This window comes from Chiloscyllium plagiosum, chromosome 6 (assembly GCF_004010195.1).
Source record: "Chiloscyllium plagiosum isolate BGI_BamShark_2017 chromosome 6, ASM401019v2, whole genome shotgun sequence".
In the NCBI taxonomy this organism is placed as follows: domain Eukaryota; kingdom Metazoa; phylum Chordata; class Chondrichthyes; order Orectolobiformes; family Hemiscylliidae; genus Chiloscyllium; species Chiloscyllium plagiosum.
In genome coordinates, this window is record NC_057715.1 from 92,193,953 (window position 1) to 92,208,291 (window position 14,339).

The window sequence follows — 14,339 nt, forward strand, 5'->3', positions numbered from 1 at the left end:
TACATAATTCTATAGGCTTCCTCTGATGGTGAATATTATAAACCGGGTAGCTGAGTCCAAATCCAATCAGTTAGCGCCATCAAACGTTTGGACATAGGTCCCAGATCCTTGGCCTGATATTTAGCATGCACGGCCAATGTGAGATGAGGTATAGCTTCTTCAGACATCTCATACCATTCCAACTGTTCTGCAGTCAGTTCAACAACACCCGCCACACCTTCTTTCCCTATCAGAATACAACTAAAGGAAATGTCCCATTGAGTCCCTTCTAAGTGCTGATAGAATGCATGCTGATAGATGTCATTATCATCTCTATCATAATACAGAGTAACATGAAGGGGATCTGCAGGAGGGGCATAGGGATGCAGCATCTGAACCCAGGGTCGCCATTGGCTGTATAAAGACTGTACACCGTTGTTCTGCCTGCTTCCAGGTTCGAGTAGTCCCCAGTATATATCTGCCCACTGCCCTTCTGCCATTGGTGATGTGTCCGGTGATAGCATCATTTGGGATCCAGAGTGAATCATTGTCATAGAACAGTTGACAGAATAGCCATTTGGAAAGGTCACTACCAGCCCGTCTAGTCCGCACAGAACCGAGACCCCACATCTCACCAGCAAGTCACGACCCATCAGATTCATAGGGCATGCAAGTGATGAAATATACCGGTGACGAAAGGTCTGTCCGGCCACTGATGTGATCAGTGGCGATGTCAAAGGCAGATTTTCTGGTTTACCCGAGAACCCTACTAACTGGACGCTGGAGGATGACATGTTTGACCGAGGTATACCACAAGTGATGGTAGAAAATCTTGCACCCGTGTCAACCAAAAAAGACAGATTCTTGTCCATTACCCTCATTTGCATAGAGGGGTCTGCCAACCCCACATGCCCCTGGATTCTTGGGCCCCGTCAATATTCGTACCCCTGTCATTCCGGCATAGTCTGGGGGTACTGTCCTTGCCCCGGGGCTGCAGCTACATTTGGGGCTTGGTAAGGTTGAGGAACCTGTTGAAAAGGAGGCTGACTTGGCGGACATACTGTCCTCGGATCAATCCCTGCCCTCTCTGGGGTCCCCACAGCAAGGGACAATTCCGTCTCCAATGCCCGGGCTGGCCACATTCAAAACAGGTGTTGGGTGGCTGACCTCTTGGTCCTCCGCAGCCCCTCCCTCTGCCACGCATTCCTCCTGAATCACCTATAGGCTTGCCTCCGTAGTGAGAATAGGGAGGCATCCAATCAGGTGTTGGGTCCAGACTGGGCAGTTTGTTTTGTGGCGACGGCCGCTGAACCATCTGATTAGTCGTCTTTTGGGAGGCCTTCCTAGTATCAGTAGCCTTCCTTCTAGCCTCATCAAGCTGTAACTTCAGCAACTGCACTTGAGCTGACTCGTTGCTCTGTTTATCTTCATCCTGTTTCGTCCTGTAACGCTTCATGTGGTGCGTCAAGTGTTTCTCCCAGTGTTCTGGAGAACAACCTGGGATATCAGGATTATTCTCCATTGCCTCTTTTACCTCCTTAGGCATCCCTGCCATAATGGCATTCCTAAATAATGTGGTCTGTAGCTGACCCGACCCTGGATGGCTCCCCGCAGTATCTGTCCACGTGCCCTTACACCTAGCCAAAAAGGCAGGCATATCCTCACCCCCCCTCATTGTGAAGGTGATTGAGTGCATCGCTCCCGGTGGAATCGGAAATCTATCCCTCATTGCCCTTACCACACAGGTGGCATGCTGCACAAACGGTTCCGAATCAGGTAGTAAGGTGGTCCCCACAGACGCTTCAATCTGCTGTATTTCCCACATATTCAATTGCTTGCCCAATAATGCTCTCCAATCGCCCATAGCTAACTTGTGCCCTAGTGTATATTGGCAAAATTTAGTCATCCAAGGCCCACCTCCCTCCATGGGTGGGGGCATTTTATCCAGGATGCAGTTCATGTCAGTAAATGTGAAGGGCTGATAAACATCCCCCAAATAAGAGCCTCTGTAAATCAATAGCATCTGGTGGTGCTGATACTGTACGGGTTGTCGTAATGTGTCTCTGTGACGCAGGTTGTAACTTGGTTCAGGTAGGGGCTTCATTGGAGGGCCATGTTCGGTATGCATTGTGGGTGAGCCTTTCAAAGTGACAGGGTAGGTGTTTGGGTCATCCTCTGTCAGGGATTCTTCGTCCTCAATATCTGCACTATTTTCAGACATCCCCCCGCCATCCAATTTGTCTCTATCTCGTTCTTCCCTCAAATCTCTCCTTCTTCTGTCTGAGAACACTATACAGTGTCGAGTGAGCATCTGGCTCTTCCAATAATGAATGTCTCCCTTGTTTCAGCTGTTCTTTGTTTCTTCTTTGCGTCATTATCACCCTGCTTGCCTCCTCCGCTCCTTTAACTCTCTGTTAAGCTTCTCGTGTTAGTTTTTCTACCTTTCTAATGCTTTCTTCTACTGCTTCTGCCAGTCTCTCTTTTACTGCTTCGTAATCTCTTGTTCCTACTTCTTGCACATCCAACACCCCTTCTTGAACATACATGAGTGGCATTTGTGTTACAGGATATGGGGGTGGTGGTTGTACCCCAGGCAGTTTAGGATATAGTGACGTGGATGGTCGTGGCTTTTCTGTCTCCTCTGCCACCTACTCTCTTTTGTAATGTTTCTACCGCCATACAGGCTAACGTCACATTGTGCAGATAAATCCTCCGCTTTTCTTTCTCCTCGCCTTCTTTTGTCCACTTTCTTCTAACTAATATTGACCCTTTCTTTCCCTTCATGTGCTCTTCAACTTCTAATTTAGCTTGCTCTTCTGCTTTTCCTAAAAACTGTGACAATTTCTCCCTCTCCTCATCTTTAGGGACTTTGCCTTGTTGTTGTAATTCTTCCCAAATCTTATCATATTTCTCCATCATTGTTTTTTGTTTGTCCTTCACAACCCCACTAACTAACTGAATTCTAGCTTTAGCCCACTGCTGTTTTACGGGCAACATTAAGTCGAAAGAACATCCCCCATATTCCTCACACTCTTTATCAAATTCCCCTTCCATTTTACGTATTATGTTTTAATCCTCCTGTCTAGCAGTCAATTTGTTTGGATATAATATAACCGAGCAACTAACCCAATCAGAGACAAATCCGGTGGCCAGTCAGTTTGTATGGAGTACACCCGAGCAACCGACCCTTTCAGCGAGATTTATCAGCAGTGTCGTTGTTATCGCCGTTAGGTTTCCACTGCCAACTCTCTCTCGCTGAGACACCACCGTCCCTGTCTTCAAGACACTACTGGCTTTTCTACCACACTCCGTACATTCCCCAATATAAGTTTTAAAACATACAACACAATCATACACCACAATTTGTGAGCGTTGCTTTTATGAGATCCTACTCAATGGACGTTAAACCTCCTCACATTTACGTACCTTGTTGCTTTTATGGGGACTCTAACCCCAAGGGAATTTAAACCCGTGCATACCTTGTTGCTTTTATGGGGACTCTAACCCCAAGGGACTTTAAACCCGTACGTACCTTGTTGCTTTTATGGGGACTCTAACCCAAGGGACTTTAAACCCATACGTACCTTGTTACTTTTATGGGGACTCTAACCCCAAGGGACTTTAAACCTGTACGTACCTTGTTGCTTTTAGAATATAGAACATAGAACATAGAACAATACAGCGCAGTACAGGCCCTTTGGCCCTCGATGTTGCGCCGATCCAAGCCCACCTAACCTATACTAACCCACTATCCTCCATATACCTATCCAATGCCCGCTTAAATGCCCATAAAGAGGGAGAGTCCACCACTGCTACTGGCAGGGCATTCCATGAACTTACAACTCGCTGAGTGAAGAACCTACCCCTGACCTTTCTGTCCCTGACAAACTATACAGTGTGTCAGTTCGGAAAATACACACACTTCTGTGCCTGATCCAATCTTTTTATATAATAAAAAACATCATGCAATCACTGATATGGGATTATCTTCTGTTTGGCTGTTGATCTGACTCCATTCTCCGCCTCCTTACGTTCCCGGATGTCCGACCCCACGTGACCTTGTTTTGCCCGCGAAACAGAGGACCACGTGACCTTGTTTTGCCCGTGAAACGGAGAACCACGTGACCTTGTTTTGCCCGCACAACAGAGAACCACGTGACCCCCTGCACGCCTCCGGCGCATGAAACAGTGCATCACCTAACCCTGCTGCACGCCTCCGGCGCGTGAAACAGAGCATCACGCGACCCTGTTTTGCAACGGAGCGGAGCACCGCGTGACCTTGTTCTGCGCGCGCGCATAACGGAGCATCCCCAAAGGCTTCTGAATGCCGAGTATATTTACAGTCGCAGCCAGGTATATATTGACAATCAAGCCATCTATTTACAATTGGCTTTGCTGAAATTGTCTGTGGTGTTCAGGATAGGCTAGGTGGGTTAGCTATGGTAAATGTAGGGTTAAGGAAGGAGACCATAGAGGACTGCGTCTGGGTGGGAGGGTTGGTGCAGACGCACTGGGCCGAATGGCCTCCTTTGTTTTGATTTATTATTTTCGTACGTACCTATGTACAGTGAAAAGTTTTGTTTTCATAGTCATAGTCATAGAGATGTACAGCATGTTAGGACTTCTCTCTTCTTGGTAAATTATGTAAACAGACCCTTCGGTCCAACCTGTCCATGCCGAGCAGGTATCCCAACCCAATCTAGTCCCACTGCCAGCACCCAGCCCATATCCATCCAAACCCTTCCTATTCTTAGACCCATCCAATTGCGTGCAGTACAAGCAGATCACAAAATACAAAGATCATAGGGTGATTGAACAGAGTGAGGAATACAAAGTTGAGGCTGAACAGAATTTGTACTAAAAGCAAGATCAACATTAGATCTGAAATTGAGATGTCCATTCAGAAGTCTAATATCAGTGGGAAAGAAGCTGTTTTTGAACCTGTTGGTCCGTGTGTTTTAGCTTTTGTATCTTCTGCCTGACAGAAAAGGTTGGAAGAGATTATAAGTGGGGTGGGGGGAACGGGTTTGATGATGTTGGCTGCCTTTCTGAGGCATCAAGAATTGTAGATGGAGTCAATGGATGGAAGGTTGGCTTGTGTGATGGGTGGGTTGTGTTCACAACTTTGTGTATTTTCTTATGGTCCTGGACAGAGCATTTGCCGTACCCCAAACCATGGTGCAACTAAATAGAAGTTGGTGAGAGTCTTTATTGACATGCCGAATTTCCTTAGCCTCCTGAGGAAAGAGATGCATTGTTGTGCCTTCTTGACCATTGCATCAACATGGCTGGTCCAGGTCAGATTGTTGGTGATTGTCACTCCTTGAAACTTGACAGTTACGAACATCCCCAGTTGGGCTCCATTGATTTAGGTGGGAACTTGACACTTACAATCAACCCAGCCTCAGTTCCATTGATGTCAATAGGAGGTTCCACACTGTAGGAATTCACTGAATACGCGCACTAACAAGAGATGCACCATTTCACCATAATTTTCTTTCCAGAACTTATTTACAGTTGTAACGTTTAATAGGCATATGATTAGGCACTTTTTTTCATTGCGTCCTATTGTAGCAGCCTTTTAAGGTTTGTCACCTCTAAAAGTCTAGACTTCCTCTTTTTTTAATGGATGCAGCCAATATGGAGCCACTATTTGCATCCGGTACCTGTCTGCTGAGTTGCACATTTCGAATAAGTTTGGCCACATTAGTCTTGATCTCTCCAGGAGGTAACTCTGGTGCTTTGCACAATGTTTCAATCGGCTCAGTAGAGATGAGATCAAATCTTTGTTTTGCAGACTTGATAAATAGCAATAATGGGATTTAAGAATATGTTCCAGGAATTTAAATTTAAAATTACTTTTCTTTACACCACATTGCTGCCTGCCTTTATACTATAATAATAAGGGTATGGAATTGTCTAGGGCAGGGTTAAGCTTGCCTTCAACTATATATATACTTCTTTCTTGGTTATTTGAAATCTCTTATGTCATGATTATTGTTATGGACAAGATCAACCTCCCTCAAATATATTAAGAAGATAGCACAGATCCTAATTTTTTTCTTATTTTAAAGGCAAGTGCCAGGCAATGTGTTCTGGATGCAATTTGATTGGTCAAACTTCCAGCCTCTGTATTCATACGCTATAGTTAAAATACAACAAAATCTAGAAGAAGTTGGAATAACAACTCTATTGGAAAACTTATCAGAATAATAAATTTTTAAACTACTAAACATTAACCAATATTTTAACATCCCATAAACCTACCCTTGACAAGGCAAATTCCATAAAATAGATTATCTCACATGCAGTACTCTAATCCAGGAGGAAAACATCAAGAGAAAGCCCTTATCCAGTCTGCGCAGACCAGGGTCAGAGTCCCAAGGTCCATGCATGACATCAGGTTCCAGGTGCGCGGCATGTCAGTTGGGGTGTATTGAACATCTCAGCGACTGCTTAGAGGGAAGGTAGCCTTGAAAACCATTCATCCAATATTGACCATGAGAAGTTTTCAGGAACGATATGGAGATGGGGAGAGAAACACCTAACAATTTAATGTCTCACATGCTCCTACACTCTTAGATTAGATTCCCTACAGTGTGGAAACAGGCCCTTCGGCCCAACAAGTCCACACCGACCCTCCAAAGAGTAACACACCCAGCCACATTTCCCTCTGACTAATGCACCTAACACTATGGGCAATTTAGAATGGCCAGTTCACCTGACTTGCAAATCTTTGGACTGTGGGAGGAAACCGGAGCACCCAGAGGAAACCCACGCAGACATGGGGAGAATATGCAAACCTCACACAGACAGTTGCCTGAGGCCAGAATTGAACCTGGGTCCTTGATGCTGTAGGAGAAAGTGAGGACTGCAGATGCTGGAGATCAGAGCTGAAAATGTGTTGCTGGAAAACAGGCAGCATCCAAGGAACAAGAGAATCGACGTTTCAGGCATAAGCCCTTCCCTCTGACTAATGCATCTAACACTATGGGCAATTTAGAATGGCCAGTTCACCAGTTCACCTAGAAGGGCTTATGCCCGAAACGTCGATTCTCCTGTTCCTTCGATGCTGCCTGTCCTGCTGCGCTTTTCCAGCAACACATTTTCATCCTTGATGCTGTAAGGCAGCAGTGTTAATCACTGAGTCATTATGCTGTCCTATATAACAGCATTAGTAACTGACTTAATAGCATTGGGGAAGTGTCAAGAAATAACTTAATGTAACTGCATAGCCTTTCAATCGAATAAGACCAGTAGATATTTTCCTTTAACACTCATGTGAACTTCGTCCTGTTTCTTTCATGTTTAAAGAGCAATGAATTGTAAAATCTTCAGTTCATGACAATTCACACATTTTGGACAAAATATCTTCCGTTTGTCCATCAATTCTGTGATTCTGTTAAACAGACCATATGTTCCCTTTATGAAAAAAATGCTGCTTAAGTTATAACTCCCAAACTGTGAATAAGCTCCAGGACCAAACAGACTCATATATATGAACTCAGCATCGAGTTCAAATAGCCCTGCTGCACCTCCTCTGATTCATGCTCCACCTGGGCCTCTTATCTCATTGGCAAAAGTTGGGTCTATGAAAAATAAAAATCAAAAGAACTGAGGATGCTGTAAGTTAAAAATGAAAATAGAAATTGCTGGAAAAGCTCGACAGGTCTGGCAGTATCTGTGGAGAGAAATTAAAGTTTTGGTTTGAGTGACCCTTCCTCAGAACACAGTTTTCCAGCAATTTCTATTCTATAGAAATGAGGGCAGGATTTATGCATGGGAATCCACCACCTTTGTAAGAAGTCCAAATCAAGTCTCATAACGTTATACTCTGGACCTTTCTAAACACTCAATCTTGAGAATTTTGCCATTTATGAGTTGACTTTTACAGGCCACCTGGAAGTGGAAAACATATGTAGCACCGTAACCTCATGCAACATGTGGGCTGGAGTGGTGTGGTGGTAATGTCACTGGATTAGTAATTCAGTAGGCCCAATCTAATATTCTGGGGATATAAGTTCAAATCCTATCATGGCAGCTGGTGAAATTTAAATTCGATAAAAATCAATTTTAAAATAAGCTAGTCAATAGTGACCATTGTTGATTGTGATTAAAAACCCATCTAGTTTGGTAATGTCACTTCGGAAGGGAAATCTGGCCCATTTGTGACTCCAGGACTGTAGCAATGTGGCTGACACTTAACTGCTGGGCAAGTAGGAATCCCAATTCAGGAAGAAGTCATATTGGATTCAAAGCATTAACTATTTCTCTGCCCCCAGATGCTGCCAGAATTGCTGAGTTTCTCCAGAATATTCTGGTGATTATTTCAGACTTCCAAACATTTGCAGCATTTGATCATTGCAATGGGGGGTGAAACTGGTGCACATCAGCAGTGTGAAAGGGAAAGTGAATCAGCAGCTGTCTTCTTTCCACTGAAAATCACAGAATAATAACTTGCAATTTGTTGTAAAGACTGATTTCCTAGATTCCCCATTGCACTTACTTGGCTGGAAAAACAAATGTAATCACTTTGATAGTATCTTTCAAGAAAATAAAACTGGCCCAGTAAAAAATTGGCTGCAAGTTTACTCTTCTGTGCTGTTGATATAGATAGACCAGTTTCACACCGTGTTAATTCCCTTGGCTGTTCTCCAGACTGTGAACTGAATTTAAGAGAACAGCTCAGGTCTGGATTTGCCAGGCTACATTTCATAGAGAAAACCTGCTCAGCTTTGTACAGAGAAGAACATTTTATCTGCCCCTTACAAGATCACCCATATCAGAGCGGTCAGGGACATCTTATGCAGGGAATTCCCACTTCCCGGTTCAGATGATGACAGGAAATAAACTGGACGTTGGTGTTTGAAATCAGATGGCCTGCAGCTTTCCAAAAGACTAGATGTTGGGGTCACAGGACAGGCGAGTCAGGGCAGAGTGTAGGGGAGTAGGATGGAGTGTTGAATCCAGTGTGTGGAAATGTCTTGGTGGTGCCAGAGTTTCTGGTGGGATGGAGCAGGCAGAATGTATTTGTAATGCCTTGAGCATTCATCAGTCCCACGTAAAAGTTTTGCTGTTCCACTGACTTTGCAAATCTGGCATCAGATTGTCCTGGGGTGGATTATTGGTGCAACCATAAACTTTATCCCCGCCTTCACAAAATACGTAGTTACTGGTCAAATGGTACATGTCTAAATTTGTGCTCTTGGCATTTGTTCTGCAGGTGGTAATAAGTTGAAGAATCAACTTTTTCGTTTGAACTGGGCTTGGATCTCCCTGGAAAAGGAGTACTACCTTATAGATGAGAATTCAAAATTCCTGGAGGTTACATTAAAGCGCAGAGGTTATCTGGGAGAAACATCATTTGTTGGTAAGTACCTGGCAAAACAACAAATAATTACAATATAGTATGTGTTTGTATTACTGGCTTTTGTTTTCAATCTAAAATGTACTGGCTGATCAAGTCAGCAAATAGTATAATACATAATTTATCTATATATTCCTTTGTAAGTTGTCCCAGCTGGGTATTTCAAAATGATTATTCTTTTACTGTCAGTATTCTATAGATTCCATCAGCTTTTGCCATTTTGTAGTTTTCTCTGCAGTAACTGCCTTGGTAGAGTTCTGATATATGGAATTTTCATTGGTGGCTCAAACAGGTTTTTCACAAATATCTGTATATACAGGTACACAACTGAAGTACTCATGTAAAAGTTGATCTTATGTAAGGGTGGCACGGTGGCACAGTGGTTAGCACTGATGCCTCACACGCCAGAGACCCGGGTTCAATTCCCGCCTCAGGCGACTGACTGTGTGGAGTGTGCACGTTCTCCCCGTGTCTGCTCCGGTTTCCTCCCACAGTCACAAAGATGTGCAGGTCAGGTGAATTGGCCATGCTAAATTGCCTGTAGTGTTAGGTAAGGGGTAAATGTAGGGGTATGGGTGGGTTACGCTTCGGCGGGTCGATGTGGACTTGTTGGGCCGAAGGGCCTGTTTCCACACTGTAATGTAATCTAATCTAAAAGTCTCTATTTTTGGCCAAAAAATCTGGAATTTTCTTTATATCTTGTATAAAATAAGACCCTAGTTCTTCACAGATGACAGGTCAACATTTGTGAATCAAGATATTATCCTGTATATAAATGTTACTGTGAGGAAATGAATTTTTCTTTCATGCTATTATGTGCTTTGATGTGCAATTCACACCAACGTTAGGTTTTGAAGTTCATTACTGAATGAGGACAATAGTTACTATAATTAGTACTCATTTTTGTATGGCCATCCCGTTCCACTCTGGGCCTTCAATCTGCTGGTCATCCCGCTTCGCTCTGGGCCTCCAGTCTACTGGCCGTCGCACAACACTCTGGGCCTCTAGTCCCCTGACTGTCGCACTCCACTCTGGGTTTCCAGTCTACTGGCCATCCCACTCCCCTCTGGGCCTCCAGTCATCCTGGCATCCCATTCTAGGCCCCCAATCTGCCGGTTGTCCTGCTCCTCTGTGGGCCTTTGGTCTGCTGGCAGTCCCACTCAGCTCTGGGCCTCCAGTCTACTGGCCATCCGACTCCCCTCTGGGCCTTCATTCTGCTGGCCGTCCCACTCCATTCTGGGCTTCCAATCTGCCGGTCGCCCTGCTCCTCTCTGGGCCTCTGGTCTGCTGGCTGTCCCATTCAGCTCTGGGCCTCCAGTCTAATGGCCATTCCGCTCCATTATGGGCCTGCAGTCGTTGGTCGTCCTGCTCCGGTCTTGGCCTCCAGTCTACTGGCCCTCCTAGTCCGCACTGGGCCTCCAGTCTACTGGCCATTCCGCGCCATTACGGGCCTCCAGTCTTTGGTTGTCCCGCTCAAGTCTGGGCCTCCAGTCTACTGGCCGTTCCTCTCCGCACTGGGCCTCCAGTCTACTGGGTGTCCCTTTCCACTGTGGGCCTCCAAACTACTGGGTGTCCATCTCGCTGTGGGCCTCCAGTCTACTGGGTGTCCCTCTCTGCTCTGGGTGCCCAATCTACTGGGTGTCCCTCTCCGCTCTGGCCTCCAGTCTACTGGCCGTCCCACTCCACCCTGGGGTTCCCGTCTGCTCCATTCTGGGCCTCAGCTGCACCAATTATGTCATTGCTGCTCCAAGGTAATTTTTTTTTAAGAAATAATAACAAAAAAAAAAGAAAAAAAAGAATAATTACTATTTCGTTTTTGTTTCTGTTGTCTTTATCCAGTAATTACTGTAATTCTTTGTTTTTTTTTTCTTTATTCGTTTTGAGATTAATTGGGCTTCTGCTAAATAGGAGAAAGTGAGGACTGCAGATGCTGGAGATCAGAGCTGAAAAATGTGTTGCTGGAAAAACGCAGCAGGTCAGGCAGCATCCAAGGAGCAGGAGAATCGACGTTCCTAAAGAAGGGCTTATGCCCAAAACGTCGATTCTCCTGCTCCTTGGATGCTGCCTGACCTGCTGCACTTCTGCTAAATATACAGTAATTCTGTGTCTTACAGTCTTATATTCCACAACTACCTGATGAAAAGCAGCACTCCAAAAGCTAATGCTTCAAAATAAATCTGTTGGACGAGAACCTAGTGTTGTGTAGTATCCATGTAATAGTCGACCCCATAAATATAACCTTAAAAAGTAGTCTAAAAAATTCAACTTTTACAGGAGTATATATAGTAATTGCTACTGTAATAGTCTCATCCCAACCTTTCAGTAATGTGGCTGAAATAATAGCGAGTTACGACATACTGGCTGAAATAGTAACTTTCAAAAGAGAATTGGATATGTAATGCAAAGACTACAGAGCACCAAGGGAAAAACACAGGGAGTGGAACTAATTTGACAGCACTTGCATAACTCGAGGACGGATCTGATGATCCATATGGATCCCTTCTACGTTGCAGATGCCTATGACATTATCATTTTATGGCTTTTACATGGTAAACAAATAGAATAATCACACCGTACAGAAATAGATTGATTTGTGAATAAACTTCTGTGGAAATTCTAGTAATCTTGCATGGTATTTTCACTACAGTCAGAAGTCGCCAACAAACTTTTCTTAAATATCTGAAGAGTCAAAATATTTGCAATGCAAATGAGTTCATTTATGAAAATATCTCATCAGAAAAACATGAGCTTCAAATCTGAAGCAATAATCTAAAGAACTCGTCTCAGATCTTAATTCTTCGCTTGCTCCACTATGTGACAGATAGAGCTCTGAAGGATTGTTAAAACTTGAGCAGACTGTACATCAGCTGTCAAAACAAGTTAGCATTAATATTTTTAGAATCTAGAATGCTTTTTTTTGTGTCTGTGCCGAATAGAGTAAAGGTTGAAACTGCAAGTAAGTGGTTTGATTTCTGATCAGTTTTGGCATCTAAGGTTGTTCAGTCTAAAGGTTGTGGTGAGGTTTTCCAAGCTGAGTGTTTATCCAGGATGCAGTGAGAATGTGCTGTCATGTTCCACAACTAGGCACAGGATGGAGCTTCTGCATTCCTATCACTTGCCTTTGTCGGGTGTAGTTTGCTCGCTGAGCTGTAGGTTTGATATCCAGACGTTTCATTACCTGGCTAGGTAACATCATCAGTGGCGACCTCCAAGTGAAGTGAAGCTGTTATCTCCTGCTTTCTATTTATATCTTTCTCCTGGATAGGGTTCCTAGGGTTTGTGGTGATGTCATTTCCTGTTCGTTTTCTGAGGGGTTGATAGATGGCATCTATGTGTTTGTTTATGGCGTCGTGGTTGGAGTTAAAGCAAAGACATGCCAGAGAATTCTGGCATGAACCCTTTCAAGTTTCACAATATCCTTCCTATAGGAGGGTGACCAGAATTGCATATAATATTCCAAAAGTGGCCTAACCAGTGTGCTGTACAGGTGCAACATGATCTCCCAACTCCTAATGACAATTTAAGGGCCTTATCCTGATTCCAGGATTTAATCAGCAGTGGGAGATCCATAACAAGTTACTGGCCCTGATGGGTTTACCGGAGATTGCCAACCATCACATCAAGGCCTCCACCCAACATCGAGGCCTCCAATTGTGGCCTGACATTTGGCACCCACTGAGACCACCAAACGATTTTTAAAAATCCCAACTTGGCACTGCTCACCTCCTCAATCCTTGAATAGCAATGATCAAACTCTGACTGAACTTTGGCAGCTCTCCAAGGGAATCTTCCTGAGCCAGAAGAGCAAAAATTGCATCTCTTATCCATTAAGGCCTAGCATGGTGTAGCAGCCATTCAATGGCTGTGGGTTGGCTGTTCTTTCTCAGGCAGGCATCCTTATTAGAAAGCATAGACAATATAGAGCAAATTGGGTGGCCCTCCTATATTTTCCAAAGAGGCCAGTGCCAAGTGCTGACCACAGTCACTGACTGCGCAGTTCCCTTTGTTGCTTGTCAGTAGTTCAGTTGTTTTACTTTAATGACATCTGGTAATACAGGATGATGCTGTTCTAATCATCACTGTAGTTCCTGTGCCTTTGATTGCTTGCTGCATTAATCACCATTCGTACTTCAGTTTCAACAGCAACTGTAAAGTGGAGAGGAACATTCGAAAGCTGGGTCTGAATTATATGAGTTCCTGCCAATGGTGATTTCCACAGCAAAGGTGTCACAGAAGGACCCCTTCTTACTACTCACCCCTGTAATATGAAAGGCTGATGGACACCAAAATGGCAGCCTTCCTATCATGTGTAAATAAATTATTAAGACTTAATTGAGCCTCTTAAAAGTCCAGATACCTTGTTAGTATGCTGCCCGCACTAAAATGTGATTGGCATGTACAGCTGGGCTGCCCACTTTGGTTTTAATGTTTTAAAAGACTGGGGAGAAAATGGATGGCTACTGTTTTCGGGAGCACATCCCAGGGATAGTGACTCTCTTCCTTCTGCTTGTTCTCCAAAACTGACACTGCCACAGCCCCCTACCCCCACTCCTTAAGATGGCTACATCCCTCCAGCCCAATATCTCTGACTTGCCTTGGTCCATGACTACCTGCCTCATGTTCCTGTCTGAAGTACCATCCGTGCCATCTACCAAGCTGTTGGCACTGCTCTGACTGCTTGAACTCCCAGCCAATCAGATGGTGCATCAGTATCGGAAGTGGTTTTTCTTTCTCCAGGAAGAGTGGAAGTCTGACTCTGCTCTTCGTTACTCCTCCTGCAGTGCATTATTTCATCAGTTTCCAACCAACGTTTAGCCCTAACCATTAAAGATAGTCCTCAAGTATGCTGCACAGTTTCTTGAAATCTAGCTTATTTTACTTACTTTTGCTTGTTTCATAATAGTTTCTACATTTATATTTTGATGAGCTTGTCAAGAAATTTTGGCAAAATTTTGGCGGCAAGGATTAGGGAAAACCCAAAAGCATTCCACAC

At 44.2% G+C, this 14,339-nt stretch overlaps 1 protein-coding gene across 1 annotated transcript in view; it reads left to right on the forward strand.

Moving 5' to 3' along the window:
* The window catches only part of LOC122550816 (FRAS1-related extracellular matrix protein 2-like), a 238,936-nt gene that overhangs the window by 102,156 nt on the left and 122,441 nt on the right, over positions 1 to 14,339 (forward strand). Inside the window, exon 3 of the mRNA XM_043692118.1 lies at positions 9,203 to 9,349. Within this exon, the coding sequence (XP_043548053.1) occupies positions 9,203 to 9,349 (147 nt within the window). The remainder of the gene's footprint in view (positions 1 to 9,202; positions 9,350 to 14,339) is intronic.